Source organism: Drosophila subpulchrella, chromosome X (genome assembly GCF_014743375.2).
Source record: "Drosophila subpulchrella strain 33 F10 #4 breed RU33 chromosome X, RU_Dsub_v1.1 Primary Assembly, whole genome shotgun sequence".
In the NCBI taxonomy this organism is placed as follows: domain Eukaryota; kingdom Metazoa; phylum Arthropoda; class Insecta; order Diptera; family Drosophilidae; genus Drosophila; species Drosophila subpulchrella.
The window spans coordinates 27,254,614-27,277,696 of record NC_050613.1 but is presented as its reverse complement, the minus strand read 5'-3'; the positions used below and the strand labels follow the sequence as shown (position 1 = coordinate 27,277,696).

The 23,083-nt window shown below is 37.2% G+C and overlaps 2 protein-coding genes and 1 long non-coding RNA gene across 4 annotated transcripts; 2 read left to right on the top strand and 1 right to left on the bottom strand.

The window, feature by feature from the left end:
* Positions 1-256: 256 nt before the first annotated feature.
* LOC119556492 (fibrinogen-like protein 1) lies at positions 257-1,262 on the top strand. Its single transcript, XM_037868750.1, has 2 exons — positions 257-844; positions 904-1,262. Exons 1-2 carry the CDS (start codon positions 318-320, stop codon positions 1,040-1,042), a joined length of 666 nt encoding a protein of 221 aa, XP_037724678.1. The 5' UTR covers positions 257-317; the 3' UTR covers positions 1,043-1,262.
* A 14,365-nt stretch (positions 1,263-15,627) lies between these two features.
* Positions 15,628-17,009, top strand: LOC119556955 (angiopoietin-related protein 7-like). Its single transcript, XM_037869462.1, has 2 exons — positions 15,628-16,709; positions 16,769-17,009. The coding sequence occupies exons 1-2, from the start codon at positions 15,637-15,639 to the stop codon at positions 16,908-16,910; spliced, it is 1,215 nt and encodes a 404-aa protein (XP_037725390.1). The 5' UTR covers positions 15,628-15,636; the 3' UTR covers positions 16,911-17,009.
* A 1,409-nt stretch (positions 17,010-18,418) lies between these two features.
* Positions 18,419-19,244, bottom strand: LOC119557044. 2 transcript variants are annotated; one of them, XR_005220034.1, is made up of 3 exons: positions 18,948-19,244; positions 18,650-18,890; positions 18,419-18,599 (listed from the first exon to the last, which is right to left on the bottom strand). It is a non-coding gene; the product is annotated as an uncharacterized LOC119557044 (long non-coding RNA). The 2 variants fall into 2 exon arrangements; XR_005220033.1 differs by having other exon boundaries at positions 18,419-18,890.
* Between the last annotated feature and the right edge of the window lie 3,839 nt (positions 19,245-23,083).

The window sequence follows — 23,083 nt, the reverse complement described above, 5'->3', positions numbered from 1 at the left end:
ATGCGCAAACTAGAGAAATCGACTATCAACGTGACGTGATCAAGGCACTGACAGGAAGTATCCAAAGTCTGCAGGGTGAAATAAAAAACAGAGACTCTCAGATCAGTGGTCAAATTGAACAACTGAAAACCCAAATCAAAGGCATTACGAAGCAGAATAATGACGACAGAGTAAAATCTCTGACCGAAACTTTAAAAGGTTTGGAAAGTAGGCTAGAAATGATGGGTTCCCGAATCAATAATCAAGCAGAATTGATAAAAGCTAAAAATGCCGAGGTAGTGAATTTAACATTTAACAACAAATTGTGTACGGAATCCATGAGCAAAAAAACCGATGATCTATTGAAGTGCAATCGACTGGACTCCTGCCCCAGCAAAGGTCCTAGTGATATTTACAAAATCAACCTGAGGGGGATAAGTACATTCGAAGCTCCCTGCAGTTCAGATGGTTGGCTAACTATTCAAAAACGTTTTGACGGCTCCGAGAACTTCCATCGACCCTGGAAGGACTATAAGGAAGGATTCGGAAATAAAAGAGGAGAGTTTTTTATCGGGCTTGAGAAACTGCATGTTATGACTCGGGAACGTCCTCACGAACTTTACATTAAACTTGGCAAGGTGGACGGATCCACAGGCTACGCTCATTATGATGAATTTAAGATTGGAAGTGAACTGGAGTCGTATGTGTTGTCGATAGGGACATATAATGGTACAGTCGGAGACTCTCTAGCTTACCATAGCAACCAAAAGTTTACTACACTTGACAGAGATAATGATAAACATACTATTGGCAATTGCGCTTTAGGTGAATGGGGTGGTTGGTGGTATAAAGATTGTGCTCACAGGTAAAAACATTAATTCACTAACAATTGATCCATATTAATATAATCACTTAAAATTACAGCCAACTAAATGGAAAGTTTTATAAGGAGGGTCGGACCAGAGACAAAAAAGAGAATGGAATTACTTGGGGTAGCTGGCATGACTATTGGACCGACTCGCTTACCTTTGTGGAAATGATGATCAGGCCCAAGACGTTGTGAGCTTTATAAATATCGCATTGCGGAAAATGTCAAATACCATTTTGTTATCTTTTGTAAATTTGTTTGTGTAAGGACAAAATGAAAAAAGTTTGGGTTCTTTTCAATAAAATATTCTAAGAGTAAAATGTAAGAAACCGTAGAGGAAAACTACACTTTTATATAACGATAGAAGTTATACTTTCAAATAAAATTTAATTACATAAAGCTCTTGGAAGTCTAACAAAATAACTGTTTTGTTTTAATAAATTACTGAAAAATAATATACAAAATCTTGAGAAAACTGTGATTTAGTGAATATCTAAACTGTTTCGGTTACCGGCCTAACAATGTGGGTTGTGAAAATATATAAAAAATCTTATCGATAATATATAACTTAAAACAAGAAAGGAAGTTAATTTCGGCAAGCCGAAGTTTGTTTACCCTTGCAGCAATAATTATTAAATTTAATTCGAAATTTTTAAAAATACAAAAATGATATTCCCAATAGTATAAGATAATATGTCAAAAAACACCGAAGCTAAAATTTTTTTTTTGTATTATTTTCGCACCAATTTTCCGATCGTTCCTATGGCAGCTATATGATATAGTCGTCCGATTTTGATAAAATTAATTCGAAATTCAGAACTAATTAAAAAATGTTATTTCCAAGCGTAGGTGATTATATGTTAAAAAACACCAAAGATGGGAAAACGTCTCCTTCACTGCGTTGCAAACTTCTGACTGAAATCACAATACGCTCGGCAAGGGTATAATAGAGAAAGAAAAATAAAATTAAACCACGACGAAATGTCGGCCAATGACCTCGAAGTCCACATACATATAATCGATGGGGAAGAAGGCCCACCAAGGTGCCATTAGAGCCATTAGGATTGGCAAAACTTGAGCCGCACACCATCATCATGTCGATGAGGATGCAGTAAAACTAATAAAATTAAATTATTATGTAAAATGCAAATAAAATAATATGCAAATCGAACCGGAGCCATCCCAAACAACCGGCGAACAGGGAGCCATGGAGCCATGAGTAATCACAGACGCAAGGCCAAAAACAAGGCAAATAAACACATAAATAAATCAAAAATGGACTACGACAAATCTCGGTTGGCCCAAAACAGACGGAGCAGCTAGAGAGCATTAAAATATGGCCAATAATAACCGAAATATCCATGTGATATATCCCAGTTGCCCCAACTTCCAACCACCCCCAAGCATAATGGCGTAGTACAGGCTGGACTAAAATTGGAAATACGAGTGGGGAGCGAACGATGGGGGCTAAACTAAGGAAGTGCCATCAGGTATCAGGATCTGTATAATACCTATAATACTCAGTAATTTCTCAACTATTGATATAAGACAAAAGAATACTTTCTGATTTCTGACGAGTGATTGGAAATTCATTTTTGATTAAATTATTAATAAAATTAATTTGTTCATTTATCTACCCAATTAAATTTTAGGGTTAAAAATACGGATAATAAAAACTTTCCTTATATTAACGTATATTTTTTTATAGCTTTGGTTACTATTTAATAGTATAAGTAGCATAGAATGGTAAGTTGTGTTTATTTTGTTGTTGGGAGAGTAACTATTTTGTTGATCAAATGACAACTATTTCAACTAATAATATAATCCTTAATCTTTTTAATCTCTTTGTATTATAAAATAAATCTATCTATATTATATAATGGTCTCACCAATGTTGTGTCAACCTCATCCTTTAGCCTGAAATACCCCGTTTTGCTACCCTTTCCAATACTGTTGCCTAATTTTTTCAGGGGGAAATAAAAGATATCTCTGAAAGGCAAAGCCAAAAATTTCGACTTGCACCCACAAATACAGTCGCAGACGTTTTCGTAATCAACATAAAATCCAATCATCCGTCATGGACAGTAAAAGCAGCAAAGGGCTGTCCATTTTCCCGGACCTCTCTCTCCTCTACGAGGGTTTTCCCCCCCGGAAAGTCACCGAAAAAAAAAGCCCGAACTCCACTGTTAGTTCTATGGCCTTTAAAAATGCCAAAAACGAACAATTTTGATTTATGAGCAGACGAAAGCCAAGTAAAAGAGGAGCCAGAAATTATGTGTGTTTGTGTATTGGCCTGGCTCATTTATAACGCGCTTAAATCTAATACGCGGACGGTACTCAAGATGGGGCGAGTGGGAGGGGGGGTGTCGGGTTACTGGCTAGAGTCTCTTGTCTTCCGCATCCGCATCCGCATCCGCGTCCGCATCCGCAGCCAGCAGACGTGCGTAAAGCGACGCGTGTCCGCTTTATGATTAATATGCGCGACAAAACACAAATGCACGGCACAGGGATCGCTCGATAAAATATATACTTGACGTTTTGCGACACATTAATTTTTATATTTTCTAATTCTTATAGATCATAAAGCACTTCACTACCACATACAAATCTCAGTGATCTTGTTTAGTATCTGCGACAGAGCTGAACCTTTGTTTTAGCTTGTCTAGAATAAGATACTGTAAATATCCTTAAGGAACTGGAGAATGTTTGGTTATATAGCCGAACATTTTGGGATACAGCTCGGTCCTAGCTTGGTAAGAATAGTTTTAACACTGCACACATAAAAACTGATGATACACTTTATGGACAAAAGAATCGATAGCAATAGAACCGAACTTTTTGGGATACATGGTTATAATAAGATTTCGATATCAACCAAGAGAAGAAGTCAAATTCTTACGGAACTAATGAAAAGCAAAGCCCTTTGGGGTACATTTCGTCTATCGAATGACTACTGCAAATGGCAAAGCACTTCACTACCACATACAAATCTCAGTGATCTTGTTTAGTATCTGTGACAGAGCTGAACCTTTGTTTTAGCTTGTCTAGAATAAGATACTGTAAATATCCTTAAGGAACTGGAGAATGTTTGGTTATATAGCCGAACATTTTGGGATACAGCTCGGTCCTAGCTTGGTATGAATAGTTTTAACACTGCACACATAAAAACGGATGATACACTTTATGAACAAAAGAATCGATAGCAATAGAACCGAACTTTTTGGGATACATGGTTATAATAAGATTTTGATATCAACCAAGAGAAGAAGTAAAATTCTTACGGAACTAATGAATGTATAGCTGTAAGGCTCAGCCCTTTGGGGAACGTTTCGTCTATCGAATGACTACTGTAAATGGCAAGAGCGGGAGAGACCGACCGCTGCACAAATTTACCGTTTGACACGCAGCCAAAGCTAAAGACGAACTAACGGGAAACGGAAAATGGGAAACACAATGCCCAGACATAGACACCCACTCCCACTCCTTTTCGCAACGCCCCCCCCCCCCATTTCTGTCTCACTCTATCAGATCTGATGGCCAGTTGGCAAGCAAGGACTTTTCCCAGCTTTTTCCGCATATTTGGCATTGCACTCTTCGGGGTTTTTCGCTGGAGATTTTGGGGGTGGCGGGAAAAGCGGTCAAGCACAAGTGCGTGTTATCGGCGAAAGTGAAGGAAAACTGTCTGCGTTGGTTTGTGAAGCTGATAAGGTACTGGATGTCAATTTACATGGATTGGTTTTAAAAGCAGAGAAGCAGTGGGGGGAACAGTAATGTCACGGGACTCATTAAAAACATACACCGCAGAACTACGAAAATATTTAGACTAGAACTGTTTCATTATAGCTATAGGTAAATAGCTAAAGGCAAGTACATTGTTCTTGAATTGAGAACATTCGTTCTTAAAAACCGTGCAAGTACGTATTGGTATCAATGTTCTCAATATTAGAACAGAATTACGAAAATATCTAAACTAGAAAGAACTGTCCTATGGGTAAATAGATAAAGGCAATAAAAGTAATATCATAAACTACACAGAGATAACTATTCAAGTACATTGTTCTTGAATTGAGAACATTCGTTCTTAAAAACCGTGTAAGTACATTTTGGTATCAATGTTCTCAATACTAGAACAGAATTACGAAAATATCTTAAGTAGAAAGAACTGTCCCATAATAGCTATAGGTACATAAATAGCTAATGGCAATAAAAGTAAAATCATAAACTACACAAAAGAATTATTCAAGTACATTGTTCTAAGTACATTTTGGTATCAATGTTCTCAGTATTAGAACGAAATGGTGAGAAGAGAAAAGTTAAATTGGTTCGATTCAAGCAAAATAAAACTATTTTCAACATCAAATATGTCGTTCTATTTCTAAGAACATTTTCAACTCAAATGAGATCGTCAGAATTTTCTCAGTGTAATAATACCATAGGCAATTTTATATGTAAATTAAATAAATATCTACCCATAAGATATCTCCTTCTAATTTACAAAGATTTCTAGTAAATAGAAAATCTTGGGGGCTTAGGTACAAAAAAAAAATGGGTTGGGAATTATAAGTCAGCAAGTTCGTTTGTGGATGGGGTCAACACTTTAATCCGGCTATTAACAATTTTAGCTCACCTTTCTCCGGCTTCGTGTCCTTCTGCTCGACTTCCTCTGACACTGGGCTTTCTCTCCTTTCGCTGACCTCTTCCTCTGGCTGTCGTTTTGCTTTTGTGCCTTTGTGCGGCTGTCTGGGACAAAGGATATGGGCGATGGGCGGTGGGCGGTGGGCGATGGGCGATGGGCGGAGGAAAATGATAACGACAAACAAACAAATTAGCACAACTACCGCAGTAGCATTTGTGGCCTGCTGCTCCACCTTTCTCCAGGAGGTGTGCTCCCTTTCTCCTTGGTCCTTTCTCTTTGAATGTCTGAGTGTGTGTTTTAGCTCACTGGCAAAGTGGCACACTAACACCCATTTGCTCACCTTTCAGACTCACCTTTCAGAGGCACAAACCCAACCTCCCCAACATTTTCGCTCTTTTGGTGTGTCTCCGGCATAACTTTATCGCCTGCATGTCATATTCCATATTCCATTGTACTATTTGCTGTCATACGTAATGAAAAGCAGCGCACATTTGTTAAAGAGCAAACGAGCGCGCAAATGAACGTGCGAGCTGACCCAGGCCGAGGTTTTCCCCCTCCCGAGTGCTCCCCCTCTTCGGGAAAGCCCCTTCTCGGCCACAGCGATGCTCGTGTGAGTTACACCTGTATATGTCAATTCCTTATATGAAGTATAACTCATGGAATTGGTTTACCAACTGTTAAAATATGAAATATACCAAAATTATCCAAAACAATCTAAGCAAAACTGTATAACCCCAGTAACTCGGTATCCGTAGCATATAGATCAAAAATATTTGGTATGCAAATAGATACCATCGTAAAACTAAACATTACCTATTAATGTCTATTTACAAAAGAATAAGTGCTCCAATAATCGAATTACAAGTCATTATCTCATATTTTTTTAACATAAGTTAGCAAGAATATTCAATAATACAATCCTAACAATATGTTATAGCCCCAAGTAACTCAGTATCCTTAGCAGATAGATCAACTATATTTGGTATGGAAAGCGATACCATGGCAATACAATACAATCTTAAATGTTATGGAGTTGATGAATTTTGGCAGTTCATAATTTTTTGAGGAAATATGCATTTAAAAAATCATCAAACAAATCGGAAACTATATTCGGTGGATTTACAATGCATGAAGAATTTAAAATATCTATAATCTTCATGTGTAACTTAATGCGTGACACGAGTTCAACTCTAAGCCAGGCCTGCTTCTGATGTTTGTCCGTGTTCGTTGTCTTTTATTTGTTTTTTTTTTTGCAAGTCCTGTTCTGTTTGGTTTTGTTTCTTGTTGTTTTGGCCAGTGCGGTCAGCATGGAACCCCAATCTTCTGCCCACTCTGCCACCTTTTCCACACCTTGTGCCCCGTGCAATTCTTGTGCCCGTTTTGCACCTTTTGTCATATATATATATATATTTATATATATATTTCCCATCTGCAAAAGGCAAATACATATTAGAGCACACAGAGATTCCACGAGGGGGAGGGTGGGGGGAAAATCGCTTTCACTTGGCCATCACGTACGGCAAACATAACATAACACACGGGTACGTACCCAAAAGTTCGTCCCACTGTGCAGGCACAGTGGCAGCAAAAGTGCAAATGTCATTCGATGCCTGCCGCATTTAAAGTATTACGGAATTAACATTTCTTTGTGTTGCTCCTTTCTTCCCCTCTACTTTCTATTTTTTGTTTGTTCTTTTCTTTTTTTTTTTTTTTGCATATCCTGGAGGTGTGAGTGTGTGCATGTGAGCGAGAGTGGGGAAATTGTGCTTCCTTTTGTGCCGTCGCTTCACATTTTTCATTAGTTTAGTGGGTTTGTGGCACATGACAGTCACAGTCGGGAAAAGCCAAGGAGCAGCCATCGCCCAGAACTCTAGAGAAGGAGCAAACGAGATGGCGAGAGAATGCAAGCAGAGAGAGAGAGATTATAGTCGAGACCCCCACCAACAGCGAACGGTGCGCGCTGTTCATGTCTCAGTCTCACATGCATGCTCCTATCTTATCCAAAAGTCTCACTGATCTCTGCAATTACTGGTGCTAGATCCGAAATTTTTGGGATGCACCTTCATTTTCGTTTGTTTAACAAGATTTTTCCAGTACGGCAGGTTTATAGCAAAGAAATATCTTATGAGCCTTGTGGAATCTTTCTACGGTTAGTCTTAAAAGAGGTCTTTTTGGGATGATTACCATTAGATATAAATGGCACTAAAAGCATTTTTCGGTAGAGTAGAGTACCTCTCAGTCGATTAGCCATTTTCTTCTGCATATTATAGAACCCAAGCCACTGCCACACACACACACACACACATGAAGACATCGCTGTTGTTGTCCTTGTATTATTTCACTCTTTGACTTCCGTTTTCTTCTGTGCTGCATATTTCGTAAATGATTCAAATTTGTGCAGCTAGCGATCCGGGGAGGTGAGAGGCCGGGAAAAGCGAGGCTGAGGTTGCCACAAAAAATAAATAAAGTAAAAAAAAACAGGAGAAATTGTTGGGCCTAATTCAAAGTGGAGCAATGTGGCTGAGAAACTGCTCGCATGCAACACGGGAAATGAAGAAGGAGAGTGGTGCAACGTTGGGGCCTCATTCCATTCGCTTCTTTCCCTCTTCATTGACAGATTTAAATGGGAACTAATAAGTTTGGGAATATTTAAAAAAACATCACATAGAAAAATACCTAGGATATGTCAGCTATAATAATATATCAGCTGTATTAATAATTAATGCCTTAGTGCAAGTTAGTTAGATAGTTAGTAAATGAATACTAAGGAAGCTGAATATCTTCCCTTCGTTGGGCGCCATTTCACTTTACTACAGAGATCCCACTCTCAAACTCTGATTTGTGTAATATATGTATTTATTGGTTTTACTGGTTTTGAATTACCAACAATAAAAAAAAGAACTGCTTCCCTGTGATAGATTATCTCATTCTAAGCTCTACCAACAGTCCGAGCTGAGAGGTTTAGCCCAAGGATTTACTTTCTCAACGTCTCCCGGCCAATTATGCTGAGAATCGAACCAGAAATCGTCCTCCACCCAATTCCCCCCCCTCTGTGCTCCATAAGTTGGGACTTGATCTATGCGAAGGCGTCTGTCTTTATACCCAATGCGACAACTTCAACTTCACATAAACAATTGCTTAACCAAACACTCACTTATTCGGCCTGGACAGATGCCACACACACACACACACACACGCAGGGATTGGGGGAAAACCCATGGCCAATCCTTGGATTATGGGCAATGTGGATGTGGTTGTTATTGTGAATGTTGAGGTTGAGGGGAATACGTTTTTGTTATTGATTCATAAATATTTCAATACACATCGAGCTGAACGGGAACATGGCAACCAATTTCAATGAATATATCAAACAACTATAAAAATGCCGCAAAGTGTTTTCTTTTGCCCACCAGTTTACCTTGAGCATCCATCGACCCCTTTATCTTCCACGCTAATGCTTATCGGCATCAACAGTTAAGGAAGAAATTCATTTTTTTTAGCTCTTCTTGAATTTTCATTTTTATTTATTTGCGCATATTTGATTTGGTCCAAGCGAAAAAGGTGGGTAAGAAGTAGGCAAACTTTGGAATGCCCTTTAGATTTATTTACATTTTACATTTATAAACATTTTATATTTAATGACAGCCCTTTTGTTGATTGGACTTAATTCAATTTATTGAATGATTAAGCGTTTATAAGGTGATCTTCAGTTAAGTCAGTTAATTAAGTTGTAGCCTGAACTTTAAGTCTGACTGATTATTCCAAACTATTTGTCTGAAGAATTCGCATTTTAAAGTAGGTCCTAACTGCAACTTGTACTTAACTTTGACTTAAGATATAACTAATTTTTTCAAAAAAAATTCAACACGAACTTTAACTTTAACTACAACTACTTTAGGGTAAATCACATAGATTTAAGCCATGCTGTCCAAGGACTGCCCGACAAGCAGGACAAGCTTCTGGCTCGAATTAGAAGGCCCCTTTTGTGAGTGTATGAAGGGAAAGAGTTTTCGGCTGGGGTCCTGGCCACTTCGTTCCACTTCTGGCCACTCCACTCCCGGCTGCAGGATGCTTATGGGTTTTTATGTGCCTTGTTTGGGGTGATGGCGATGCTGGAGCTGGAGCTGGAGCTCCTTCGACTTGGGCTGCCGCATCCTTGAGCATTGAGCCAGCATATTGAAGTAGGCGTGTGTCCGAGTCTGTCCATAATGTCCTTGTCTCCCGACTCCGTCTTCTGCCAATAAAAAAGGGCCAAAAGGCACACACTCACACATTCGGATTCGGAATCAGATTGCGCCTGCTTACGGCTGGCACACAGTTATAAAGCATATATCTGCTCCTCGGTCTGCTCGCCTGATTTAAATATCTCCTCGGAGTCGCAGACGGCATTGGTGTCCGTTTTTTGTCCGTTTGTCCGTTTGTCCGTTTGTCCGTTTGTCCGTTGTCCGTTATCCGGAGTTTGTACGGAGTCTGAGGGTTATGCTAAATATTTATGCATGACTGCTTTTCTGTGACATCAAATAAATCACTTTTATAGTTTTTGGGGCCGGAGTTGCTCAATATTCTTTACCAGTTCGTGTGTTCTTGTTTTTTTTTTTTTTCTTCTATTTTTTCCCATATTCTTTGTAAATTTTTAGTGCGTTCGGTGTCCTGCTGAGGCTGCCAGTGGTGGGGCTATGGCCATATTTATTGAGTTGAACAAATTGCCAGACACAATTTGCATACATGCACAATCCGATCCCAATTGAAGGGCAAACAATGGCGACACACGTTCGAGACACTTTATTTAACCCTTAAAGACGAAGCTCCTTCGTTCGGCGTCCCCGTCGTATTTTAAACATAGCTGGGATTGATGGCTGCCGGGAGTGTTGGATTTTACCTGCAGCGGGATTCGTTGATTCGCCTGTCCGCCGGGCAAATCGGGCGGCCAAACGCTTGACACTTGACCGAAAACATCAAATCCCCATTAAGCCAAGGGCTACGGGATGAATTGGTGGGGCGGACGCAGGGGATGATGGTTTGGGGCTGGATTTAAGATGGGCAACGGCTTAAAAGTATCGCAAAGCTGTTGAAAATAAGATCTGGAAATAACGGCCAAATATTACATGGTATTTAAAAACAAACTTACAAATAATCAACGCTCTTTATAAACTATAAAAAATGGGTACTTTTAAAATATAGTTTACATTTTAAATATAGCTTATAGCTAAGGTTGTACCTAGAAGTCTCTAGGAAATGTAAATGAAATAACTTGAGTTAAGTAAAGTTCATTAAACACCTATATTTTAAAAATATTTCAAGCAATACATTTATTTTATATATATTTTAAATATAAGATTAAATCTTTTCGTAAATAGCTTGTTTAATATTCCCAATATTTAATGAAGAAGACATCGATTTCGAGCTTTTCATGTTAAGATATTTATGTTAATAAGTAATAATAACAATTTTTTAAATATAATTGCATTTTTTGTCGTCCCGATATGCTGCTATGCATTTATTTCAGTCTAATGCCTAAAGTTTTCCCAGGCTCGATGGGTGGCAAGCGGGTGAAAATGGCCGGGAAACTGGGAGGCGGGTGGGTGGCAGGTTCTGTTTGATTTTGGGGAAACACCTCGGCTTGCAACATGCCGCAAAACCGGCAAACTGAAAACTGCAAACTTAACAGCGACGCCGCTGCCGACGCGGGCAGCGGCCGTCGACGCCGGCAGTGGCAGCGACCGAGGCAGAGCAAGCAAGCTTTCCCACCAAACAGACGGCGCTCTCTTCTGCACTTTCCGTCCGCTCTCTCGCTCTCCGCCTCTCCGGAAAAGCTCCATTTTTCTGGATGCTGTTGCTGCACATTCGCTTCCGGTTGTTGCAGCAAATGCTGCTGATGTTGCTGCTGCAACTTATGCTGCTGCTGCTGCTGTTGTGCTGCTGCTATGCACTGGGAAAAATTTTCATTGGAAAAGAAATTGAAGTAGGTATTTCTGTATTTTATCAAAACTAATTAAAGCTGGTATATATTCAAAAAAATTAGTTTAAAATAAAATGATAAATGGAAAAATCAAATAATGAAAGTAAATTAAAAATTAAAATTTAAAATATTTATATATTTATTTTAACAAATAAAAGCTAGTATATAATACTAAAATTAGTGTTTGAAAAAGACGGGGTACTGGTTTCTCTTCAATTTTCGAATAAAAATATTAAAAAATTCAACCTAATATCCAAATCGTAACTGAAAGTACGATTTTATAGATTTGTTTTTTAGCTACAAAAACGTAATTTCTTTAATTCCTGAAGCTTGGATTGCAGTTGTGCTGTTTTTTTGTCAGTGCATCTTCTGCTTCTTCTACTGCTGCTATTTCTTCCTCTTCTGTTGCTGCTGCAGGTTGAGAATGTTGTAACTTTGCAGCTTATCCTGGAAATTACGTAAGCAGCGCAACGAGCGGAGTTTGCAGAGGGGGCACAGAGTGCTGGGGCAGGGGGACAGCGAGCCAAAGGGGGGTCAAAGGACACGAGTGCTGGAGAGACAGAGAGAGAGAGAGAGAGAGAGAGCGAGAGCGCAGGGGGATTGCAATACTAGGACTACTGCAATGCTGTCGCAATGAATAAGGCGGCAAATCAAAACAAAACTAAATGAAAAATAAATCGACGACAGACGAAAGAAGGATGGCAAATGGGAAGGAAGGAGATGGATAGAGCAGGTCAGAACGAGGGGGAGAGAGCGAGACAGACAGAGTGGGCGGAAAAGGGTTTGCGATAGAGAGGCGCTCTTTGGGGGGTTTCCCAGGGAATGCAATGAAGCAGCACAAACACAGAAATTAGGAGACGACGACGACATCGTTGCACCTTTTTGGCTAATGTCACCAGGGGCACCAGAAGCAGAAGAAGAATCGGTGGCCGAAGAAGAGGAAGAATGTCCAGGGAATTCACAGCCATGTCCTTTCCACACTTTTCCACCCATAATTAAAATGATTGGCATTAAGAGTGTTCCTAAAAACAAATAAAAGTAACCTTTGGATCGAAAATATCTTCATAAAAGATTTGCGGAATAAAAAATTGTGAAGTTAAAAAATTAATGAATTAAAATTCTATTAAAAAACAGGGCGTATGAGTAACCATGGAATATTACGTATGAGTAATATTAGTATTATTATAAAAAATAATATAACAACCTGGCGTGTGACTAATTTTTTTTGTAAATTTAGAAAAGAACATATAGCATGTTTATGCAGAATAAAAAATTATGATGTAAAAAAATTAATGAATTAAAAATCTATTAAAAAACAGGGCGTATGAGTAACCATGGAATATTACGTATGAGTAATATTTTTGTTATTATAAAAAAAATTATAACAACTTGGCGTGTGACTAATTTTTTTTGAAAATTTAGAAAAGAACATATAGCTTGTTTATGCAGAATAAAAAATTGTGAAGTAAAAAAATTAATGAATTAAAAATGTATTAAAAAACAGGGCGTATGAGTAACCAAGTAATATTATTATTATTATTATTTAAAAATTTTAACAACCTGGCGTATGCTTATGTATATTTTATTTTTAATTTAGAAAAGAACATATAGCTTGTATATGCAGAATAAAGAATTATGAAGTAAAAAATTTTGTGAATTAATAATCTATTAGAAAGCAGGGCTTATGAGTATGGAATATTACGTATGAGTAATATTATTAATATTATAAAAAATAAAAAACAACCTGGAGTATGAAAATTTTTTTTTGGAAATTTAGAAAAGTTCATATAGCTTGTATTTTATAGAAAGTTTGTTTTAAAAGAAGTACGAAATCAAAGGATCAAGAGGGAATCAGATATCATGTACGTATGAGTAATATCTCTTGTTTTTAGAGGACTATTAACGTTATTAGTAAGACCAAACTTCTACTTTTACTTACTTTTAACTAAGCTTATATGATCTATACTTACCTATGCTGTAAATCAATGAAGAAGACCTTCGCGGGAATCCAATATGCATTTGCTATCCTGTAAAAAGCCAAAGAAGAGCAAGACGATGACGATGCTGGCGGTTAAAACTTGGCTTCGCCTCCCAAGGGTTTTCCCCAAAAAGGGGCTGCTGAAAAGGGGGCGGGGTGAAATGCTACAAGCACACACACACACACACATACATACACTGTCTTTTTGGCAATGGCCACGTGCACTTCATGAGTGTTTGCATGCGTCCTTGTGCATTTGTGTGTGTGCCTATCTGTGTGTGTGTGCTTGTGTGTGTTTGGGGCCAGGTTGCGAGCGTTAATATGCCACAAGCTCACACACACACGGACACAGAGTGCCAGCCAAAAGGATAATGACACTTGGCGCGCATTTACCGTTAGTTGGCAACTAACCTATGGCTGGCTGCCATTGTATGTGTGTGTGTGTGTGTGTCTGTGTGTGCGAGGAAGTTGGAGTTGTCATTGCGATGCGATAACCCTGATAAGATCCTTCGGTCCATAGACAAATGTTCAAGGAATGCTCCTTTTTGTTTTTGCCTCTTGATAATTGTCGGCGAAAACTTGAAATGGCTGGCAAAATTAGTTTCAAAAACATTCAAAGATAAATGGCTATAACAATTATTCGTGCTTGGCTTGGCTTTTTACATTTAAAATTAGGAGATCATTTTTATTATCTGAAATAATAATACAAAAATATTAATAATAATTATATAATGGGTTCTTTCAGACCAAAGAGACTAGATCGGCAGTTGAAACTCGTTGCCGAAACCTTGAAAGCCCCTTCTCCAGGGCTTTCAAAAAAGTTGTAAAAACATTCAATGATAAAACATAAGAAAACTTATAGGGCCATTATAAATAGTTAAAACATGCTCCTGTTTGTTTGCTAACAATATATATTTTGCTTTTACGATATATATTCCAGAAGAAATAACCAATTAACATATATGCAGAAATAATCCATTAGAATAATAAATAATCCTTAATTATTTTGAAAAAATAATTTAAAATGAAATAACACTTTAAAAAGTCAAATTTAACTTACAAATAAACAATGACCATTAATTTTCCAAAACCAATAACTAATTAATTTACATTTTTTTATTAGTTACACTTTTTGCTTAATTTTATGAGGTTACTATTTACAGATTTCATTACTGGTTATGCTTTTCTTGAATTTATCTTTAGAGCCTTCCTATGATAGATCCATCGAGTACACCTTTTTGATTGAAACAAACAATACATTTTTATTATTATTTTACTTTTTAAGTTACACTTTTTACTTAATTCTAATAATTCTTCAGTCCAAAAACAATTTTTCGGCACTTGAAAATTGTTGGTAAAAACTTGATACGGCTGGGCAATTTTAGTTTTTAAAACATTAAAAAAACAAGGAAGAACGCTATAGGCGAGTACCTCGACTATCAGATTATCGTTACTCAGCTAAAGGGACCAAAGGGAAATGGAGATATGCGAGCAGCAAAGCAAGATTGAAATGCGCCACCTAATGGCGGTTGACAGATTTAAGCATTATGGGCGTTAGAGTGGGCGTGGCAAATTTTTTTTTGGATCAATCGATAGGTATTGACAAGACCAATACATGTCAGTTAAAATTTTTTATCTAGCATAAAAATTGTGGGCACTCTGCTACACCCACTCTAACGCCCACAACGCTTAAATCTGTCTACCGCCGGTAGGTGGAGCATTTCAATCTCACTTTGCTGCCAATATATCTCCATTTTCCTTTGGTCCCTTTAGCTGAGTAACGGGTATCTGATAGTCGAGGTACTCGACTATAGCGTTCTTCCTTGTTTTTTCTCATATTTTAAAGGTTTTTTTAAATAATACATTTTTATTCATTCCAAGAAAAAAAAAAATATATAAATATATATACACGAATTCCGATCGCCCTCAGAAAATAAGGCAATATAGATTTAAAACGCTTTGTTGTTTAAAACCACTGTGAAAAACCCAAAGATTATTTGTACACATTGGAGGAAAAATTGAAAAATTCCAAAAACTGTAAACATGATAACGGTTGCTGTCATCGGCTTATCGCAGCTTAGAAACTCATGGTATTATCCTATGATTATGAATCATACCAATGGCAGCTTATCGTTCCGAAAAAAACGCCGATCTGCCTATATAAGCCGCACAAATGGCCTGTGTTGAGATCAGTTAAAGTTGGCGGATCCAGCAAAATGAAATCGTACTTCACGTTTTTTCTGTCGTTTTGGCTTTTAAATGAGCTTTCTGCCACGGGAGCCCCATTTAAGGATATATTTTCGGGTCAGTCAACGGAAAATCAGTGCAACGGATATTGTTTTTCTATTCTGAAGCCCCTTTTCTACCGCATTGGGCAACTTGAGGAATCAGCAACAAAGAACGAAGAAGTTCAGAATTTAAAAAACCAAGTAGAAAAACTAATAGATGCGCAAACTAGAGAATTCAATTATCAACGTGAAATGATCAAGACATTGACAGGAAGTATCCAAAGTCTGCAGGGTGAAATAAAAAACAGAGACTCTCAGATTAGTGGTCAAATTGAACAACTGAAAAACCAAATCAAAGGCATTTCGAAGCAGAGTAATGACGACAAAGTAAAATCTCTGACCGAAACTTTAAAAGATTTGGAAAGTAGGCTAGAAGTCATGGGTTCCCAAATCAATAATCAAACTGCGTTGATAAAAGCTAAAAATGCCGAGGTAGTGAATTTAACATTCAACAACAAATTGTGTACGGAATCCATGAGCAAAATAACCGATGATCTATTGAAGTGCAATCGACTGGACTCCTGCCCCAGCAAAGGTCCTAGTGATATTTACAAAATCAACCTGAGGGGGATAAGTACATTCGAAGCTCCCTGCAGTTCAGATGGTTGGCTAACTATTCAAAAACGTTTTGACGGCTCCGAGAACTTCGATCGACCCTGGAAGGACTATAAGGAAGGGTTCGGCAATATAAGAGGCGAATTTTTTATCGGGCTTGAGAAACTGCATGTTATGACTCGGGAACGTCCTCACGAACTTTACATTAAACTTGGCAAGGTGAACGGATCCACAGGCTACGCTTATTATGATGAATTTAAGATTGGAAGTGAACTGGAGTCGTATGTGTTGTCGATAGGGACATATAATGGTACAGTCGGAGACTCTCTACTTATCCATAGCAACAAAAAGTTTACTACACTTGACAGAGATAATGATGAACAAAAAACATTCAATTGCGCTACAAATGAATTTGGTGGTTGGTGGTATCAAATATGTGGTCAAAGGTAAAAACATCAATTCACTAACAATTGATCCATATTAATATAATTACTTAAAATTACAGCCAACTAAATGGAAAGTTTAATAAGGAGGGCCGGAACAGAGACAAAACGGAGAATGGAATTTATTGGGGTAGCTGGCATAATTACGATTATACCTACTCGCTTACCTTTGTGGAAATGATGATTAGGCCCAAAACGTTGTGAGCATTAAAAATATTGCATTGCGGAAAATATCAAATACCATTTTATTATCTTTTGTAAATTTGTTTGTGTACGGACAAAATGAATAAAGTTTGGGTTCTTTTCAATTAAATATTCTAAGAGTAAAATGTAAGAAACCGTACAGGAAAACTACACTTTTATATAAGGATAGTAGTTCTAAGTTCAAATAAAATTTTAATACATAAAGCTCTTAGAAGTCTAACAAAATAGAGTGTTCTAAAATCCTTAAATTTGTTTTGTTTCAGTAAATTAATAAAACATTAAGATAAAAAATCTTGAGAAAACTGTGATGTATTGAATATTTAAGCTGTTTCGTAGGAATCTCAGCTTTATTTTTCAGCTTTACTTATCTTGAGAGTGGGAAATAAATGGGGCTGACCAAGTATAAGCGAATGGAACAGGATACGAAACTTTTAAATCTATGTAATCTTGCTTAGATGGCTGGGGAAATACATTTAGTCTTTACTTATTTACAATTACAATTTATTTAATGGTTCAATGGGAATATAACAAAATGCTGATCATAGACAGCAGCAACTAAGAAATTAATTGGGAAATCTAGGAAATGCATATGATGTTTCATTTTTAAATAAAAATAAGCAGCTTAAAATAAGTCTTAATGTAAATAAATCATTTGATTGCTCATTTTGAAATTAATAATGGAGTTATGCACAAACAAGGAGCATTATGATTAGTAATGTAATTTTAAATTAGGAACCAATAAATAGATCGGTAACGACACCGGCAACGAAACAAGTGACCAAAAGAGTGACCGATTCCAAGCGGTGCAACAGGTGTCGCTCCGCTCTGGTCACACCGGCAGTGGGTGTAAAAAAAATTGGCCAAGAAAATAGGGAAATAAAAGGGCTGCTTTTCGACTTAGGGCGTTGCATTCTGGTGCCCCACGATCCGCAGCGATGTTCAACGTATTCACCGACCTGGCCAGCCTGTGCATTTTCACTAGGTTCACTTTATGCTTAATTCTTGGGGTTACTTACAGATTTTATTATTCATTTTGACTTCCTGGAATTTTCCTTTAAGGGCTTTCCTATGGTAGATCCTCCGTGTAATCGTATTAGGTTCACTTTATGCTTAATTCTATGGGGTTACTATTGACAGAATTTATTATTGGTTTTGATTTACTCGAATTTATCTTTAGAGCCTTCCTATAGTAGATCCTTCCAGTACATCTTTTTGATTGAAACAAACAATACTTTTTTATTATTGTTTTACTTTTTAAGTTACACTTTTTACTTAATTCTAATAATTTTTCAGGTCCAAAAACCATTTTTCGGCACTTGAAAATTGTTGATAAAAACTTGATACGGCTGGGGAATTTTAGTTTTCAAACATTAAAAGATAAAGCACGGAAAAATGTGGAGCTTATAAAATAGTTAAGATAATCAAAGACAATTTATTTTCGAAAGAAAAAATTTTTTTTTTTTTATTTGGTACACTTTTTGCTTAATTATATGAGGTTACTATTTACAGTTTTTATTATTGCTTTCTTTGATTTTTCTTTTACTTTTCTTATGGTGAGATCCTCTGGTTGCATCATCTTGTCATTGCTGTCTCTGATTCCTGTCTTTGTGTTCCAATGGTAGATCCTCCGTGTAGTGTACATCGTATTATTTGCATTAGATTCACTTTTTACTTAATTCTATAAGGTTACTATTTACAGATTTTATTATTGGTTTTGCTTTCTTTGATTTTTCTTTTACTTTTCTTATGGTGAGATCCTCTGGTTGCATCATCTTGTCATTGCTGTCTCTGATTCCTGTCTCCGTGTTCCAATGGTAGATCCTCCGTGTAGTGTACATCGTATTATTTGTATTAGATTCACTTTTTACTTAATTCTATGAGGGTACTATTTACAGATTTTATTATTGTTTTCTCTGGTTCCAACTCTGCACATCGTTTCATTTTCACTAGGTTCACTTTATGCTTAATTCTATGGGGTTGCTATTTACAGAATTTATTATTGACTTTGCTTTCCTTCGATTTTACTTTAGAGCTTACCTATGGTATATCCTCCGAGTACATCGTATTAGTTTAACTTTATGCTTAATTTTATGGGGTTACTATTTACAGAATTTATTATTGACTTTGCCTTCCTTCGATTTGACTTTAGAGTTTTCCTATGGTAGATCCTTTGGTTACATCATATTTTCATTGCTGTCTCTGATTCCTGTGCGTCCGTGTTCAGGGAAGTGATACTCTGCTGGTGGCCATGCTCTTACATATCTTACCGGGACTCGAACCCGGACCGGTGGCGCTACAACTTCTATCTGGGGAGTCACTTCTACTCACTCAGCTACCACCGGCGGCGAGGTGACAGCGTCTGGGGGCTCCCTTAAACCCCACCTACTGGGTTTTCTCGGAAAGGGTTCCTCTGTTGTGATTCCCAAGTCCGTTTTCCGACTATGAAAGTCGATTGTTGGCAAGCCGGCTGTTATCGATATGGACGCAGTGTTGGGCAAGTCGGTTAACCCCTGTAATCGATTTTCCTTTGTTTAAAAAGCCTTTGCAGAGTTGTTATGACCAAACACCGCTGCTCCTTTATCCTGCCTTTAACTACCAACTCCAATTAATCACCAGCAGGCCTTATTTTTCCGTATTATTAAACATATATCAGAGGAAGCGATTTTAAGGACGGTAAAATATGAACTTTTGATTTAGAATTAGTTTACATAAAAACACCAAAGAGCGTGAGATTTGACCACTAATTGAGTGCATAAATGCATCTCCTGCAATTTGTATAAAAAGGCAATGGCCTTTTTTTATGCTCACACTTTTTTGTGCGTGTGTTTTTTAGGGGATTATTTATGTACAAAATTTGTTTTCATACAAAGTATACAAAAAAGCGGATTTACTTTACATACAAACAAAATAATAATAAAATGTAGACATATTTTGATATAAAACCAAAACGCTTTCGGTGAATGTAAGCCTTTTGTTATTATTAGATTAGATTATTTTAGATGGTGGACAAAATATGAATGCTGTAATCCAGAAGTATATATCATGACTGCAAAAAATAAATTCCCTAATTAAAGGAAATATCGGACAAACCATCTATTTTGGGAATACTTCAGGAGGTAAAAGCATCTTAATAATCGCTTTACATATAAAATAAACAAACAAATATTATTTTGTTTGGATAGAAAAATTGATTTCCACAAATGAAAAAGGAAAATTCAAAGCCTGCAAGTAACTTTTCAAATTGGCGAAATTGTACAACCTTTTTCTGCATGGTATAAAAACATTTTTCAACACTGTATATTGCCAGCTTGATTTTGTGTTGTTAAAATGACACCTTATGTAGAACAATTTGGTGTGAGTTTTACAAGGGGATTTGATAGCCTAGTGGAAGTTCGCCTAATTTTTTGTCCTGGAAGGACTAAGTTCGAGTCCTGGCATGGTCTTCTTTTTTTTCTTTTTCTTTTCAATAAATGCTAACAATATTGATATTTTGTTTTGTTTATCTCACTTGGTGCCATCCTATTCAATTAATTTGCGAAGCGTGATTTCGGCTTTAACGACTATCACTATTATCCAAAACGCAATCTTGGCGAAAGTTTGATTGTCTTTTGCCGGGTGGCAAGTGGATGGCAATACAGGGCCCTATACCTTATATACATACCTTTTCTGGCCGTGTTATCTTGTTAATTGTGCTTGGCTCCGATTGCAATTTTGAAGTGGGTCTTCGCTGAAGTTTTCGCACCTCGAGGTGGTGTGCCCGGGAATCGGGGCCTTAAGGAATACGAGGAAGTGAAGTTTGAAGTTCTCCAGAGAAAGAGAATCTATCCCATTTTAACACCCCCCCTCCCCCCCTGCTTTTGACTCCCAAAGAAGTGGCAACCAAGTTGGGCCACCTTTGCAGTTTGCCGTCGACTTAATTAGTTTGTTATCCCGCCGCCCCCTTTTCCGCCATCCATGTGGTTGTGTTTCTACGTCTATGTCTCGTCTAGTCCTGGGTCCTGGATCCTGGGTCCTTGGTCCTTGGTCCCCTACCCTCTCTATTGCTCCTCAGCGGAAGTGGTTTGACAATGGAACTTAATGAGTATAAGCGGAAATTTAATCAGCAGTATAAATAATGAAATGACAGCTGAATGGCTCGGCAACGTTTCCCCCTTCTCCACCGCTTTTCCCCCGCTTTTCCCCCGCTTTTCCATCGCTTTTCCCCCCCTCTCCCTCCCCGTTTTGGGTTTCATTTTACGCTAAATGAATCAAAACTCATTTGCTTCGCTTGTTGAGTGTGAATTGTTTGTTTGCCGCTTCACGTTGTTTGTCAGTTGTTGGTCAATCCGGATCGGGAATTAGTTACGTGTTCATCTATACTCATCATGTCCATTGTACATCATGCCATAGATTTCGATGCGAAAGTTTGATATGACAGCGGAAAAACGGGGAAAATCGCGAAAGCTCGCATTACAGTTTTAGTTGAAATTTCTTTTGGAGGAACATGTATGTTTTTGTGCCCTTAAGCAGAATTAAAAATTATGATATTCTGCAGCACAATATGGTATTGTCTCTCATTTTTAGTGATAAATGAATAAATGAGAAGAAACGCAGACATACAGTTATATATTTAATTTATTATACAAATTATTAAGACCCTATGTCCCCCATTTAAGGTCTTAATAATTTGTATATTAAATGTAAAATACAACTGAATATAAGATAATTTTGTTTGCCTCCAAAAAAGAATTTAAGAAAGCAATATTCCACTGCACAATATTTCAACGAGAAGATACCCAGAGTTACAGATGTATTTTACATTTGTTATGGTAACTATTAAAAACTAAAAGGGGTAAATATTATTTGCTGTGTCCTTAAGCAGAAAAAAAAATCAACAAGTCTGCTGTATTTAAGTTTTGATGCTCTAATTGTGCCTCCTTTAATAAAATTGTTTAAATAAATAGGTAATATAAGTAAAATATTTTTTACTATTCTATTCATTGCTGTTAAATGATTTTGCATTTAATGAACCTATAATTTGAATATATATGGCATTCTGTTGTTATAATCTAAGTAATTGTGTATTGACTGAAAAGATTCCGAACAAATTCTAGATCGTTTTGTGCAGAAACCCATTTTCGTTTCCATATTCATTTTGAAGATGGAACAACTCTTTTCGGTCGTTTGGAAATGAAAGAAAAGTTGCCAAGGAAATGGGGAAAATGTGGGCGAGAAAATAGGGGGAGTGGCGTGTTCGCGTATGTATTGTATGTGTGTGCGACAGAGCATGCAATTTGAATTGAACTTTCCGCATGCAAATAAACTTCCAGCCCAATCTCCAAACAGAAAGAGGGTGTAAAGGGGTGGAAAAGGGGCTGGGAAACTGTGAAGAATTTAATTTTCCAATTCATAAACAATTTCTGAAATAAAAGCCAAAACCAAAGTAGCTGTAATAACACTGAAAATAATCCAAGCAAGCAAAAACAATGAAATTCGATTTGGACTATAACCAGATGAGGTATAAATACTCTTTAAGTTAAAATGATAAAGGAATGGGAATTAATGTTTAAGATATGTTGCTTGTACATTTATTATGGGTAACAGGAAAAAAGAACTAATGTATGTTTGAACACATTAAGTTTTAAGGTTAAATTTTATTTAAAACTATCTTAAAATAAAATCCAAAACTAGCAAAAATCAAGACGCTGATAAAGTCCATACCCGAGTTTTATCACAAGAGAGTATGGATACCAACTTTATTTCGGCTCCAATGTGATGGGTGGGCGTGGCAGTCATTGCCGCCTTCCTATGAGCTTTGATTTGAATTTTTTCCTCTTCTGGCGCAGACAAATTTCCACTTCATTGTCGCCCCTGCTGACTTAACCACCTCTTTGGCCCCCGGATAAAGGGTAATTCTTCTCCGTTTTGGGTGTTGCAAGTTTATGTTGCCTCACTTGAGTGAGGGCCTTTCTCCTTTTTTTGTCGGTGGGTGTATGTGCTTGCCACATGATGACACTTAGGATCGGCAACGACCGAAAGTTATGCGAATTTTTTCACAAGTTTTATTTGTCTGATTTTCACGTCGTAAACTTTGCAACTTTTCATGTCGCAAAAAAAAACTCACTGCCGAAAATCAACCACAAAGCGCAAAAATGTAATTATAGCAAAAAAAAAAAAACAAAAATTAAACGGCA

Excerpts from the sequence above, each read along its gene's own strand:
- LOC119556492 (XM_037868750.1), top strand. The coding sequence starts at position 318 with ATGAGCAAAAAAACCGATGATCTATTGAAGTGCAATCGACTGGACTCC. Across the intron at positions 845-903 it reads TATAAAGATTGTGCTCACAG|CCAACTAAATGGAAAGTTTT; the intron begins GTAAAAACATTA and ends TTAAAATTACAG.
- LOC119556955 (XM_037869462.1), top strand. The coding sequence starts at position 15,637 with ATGAAATCGTACTTCACGTTTTTTCTGTCGTTTTGGCTTTTAAATGAG. Across the intron at positions 16,710-16,768 it reads TATCAAATATGTGGTCAAAG|CCAACTAAATGGAAAGTTTA; the intron begins GTAAAAACATCA and ends TTAAAATTACAG.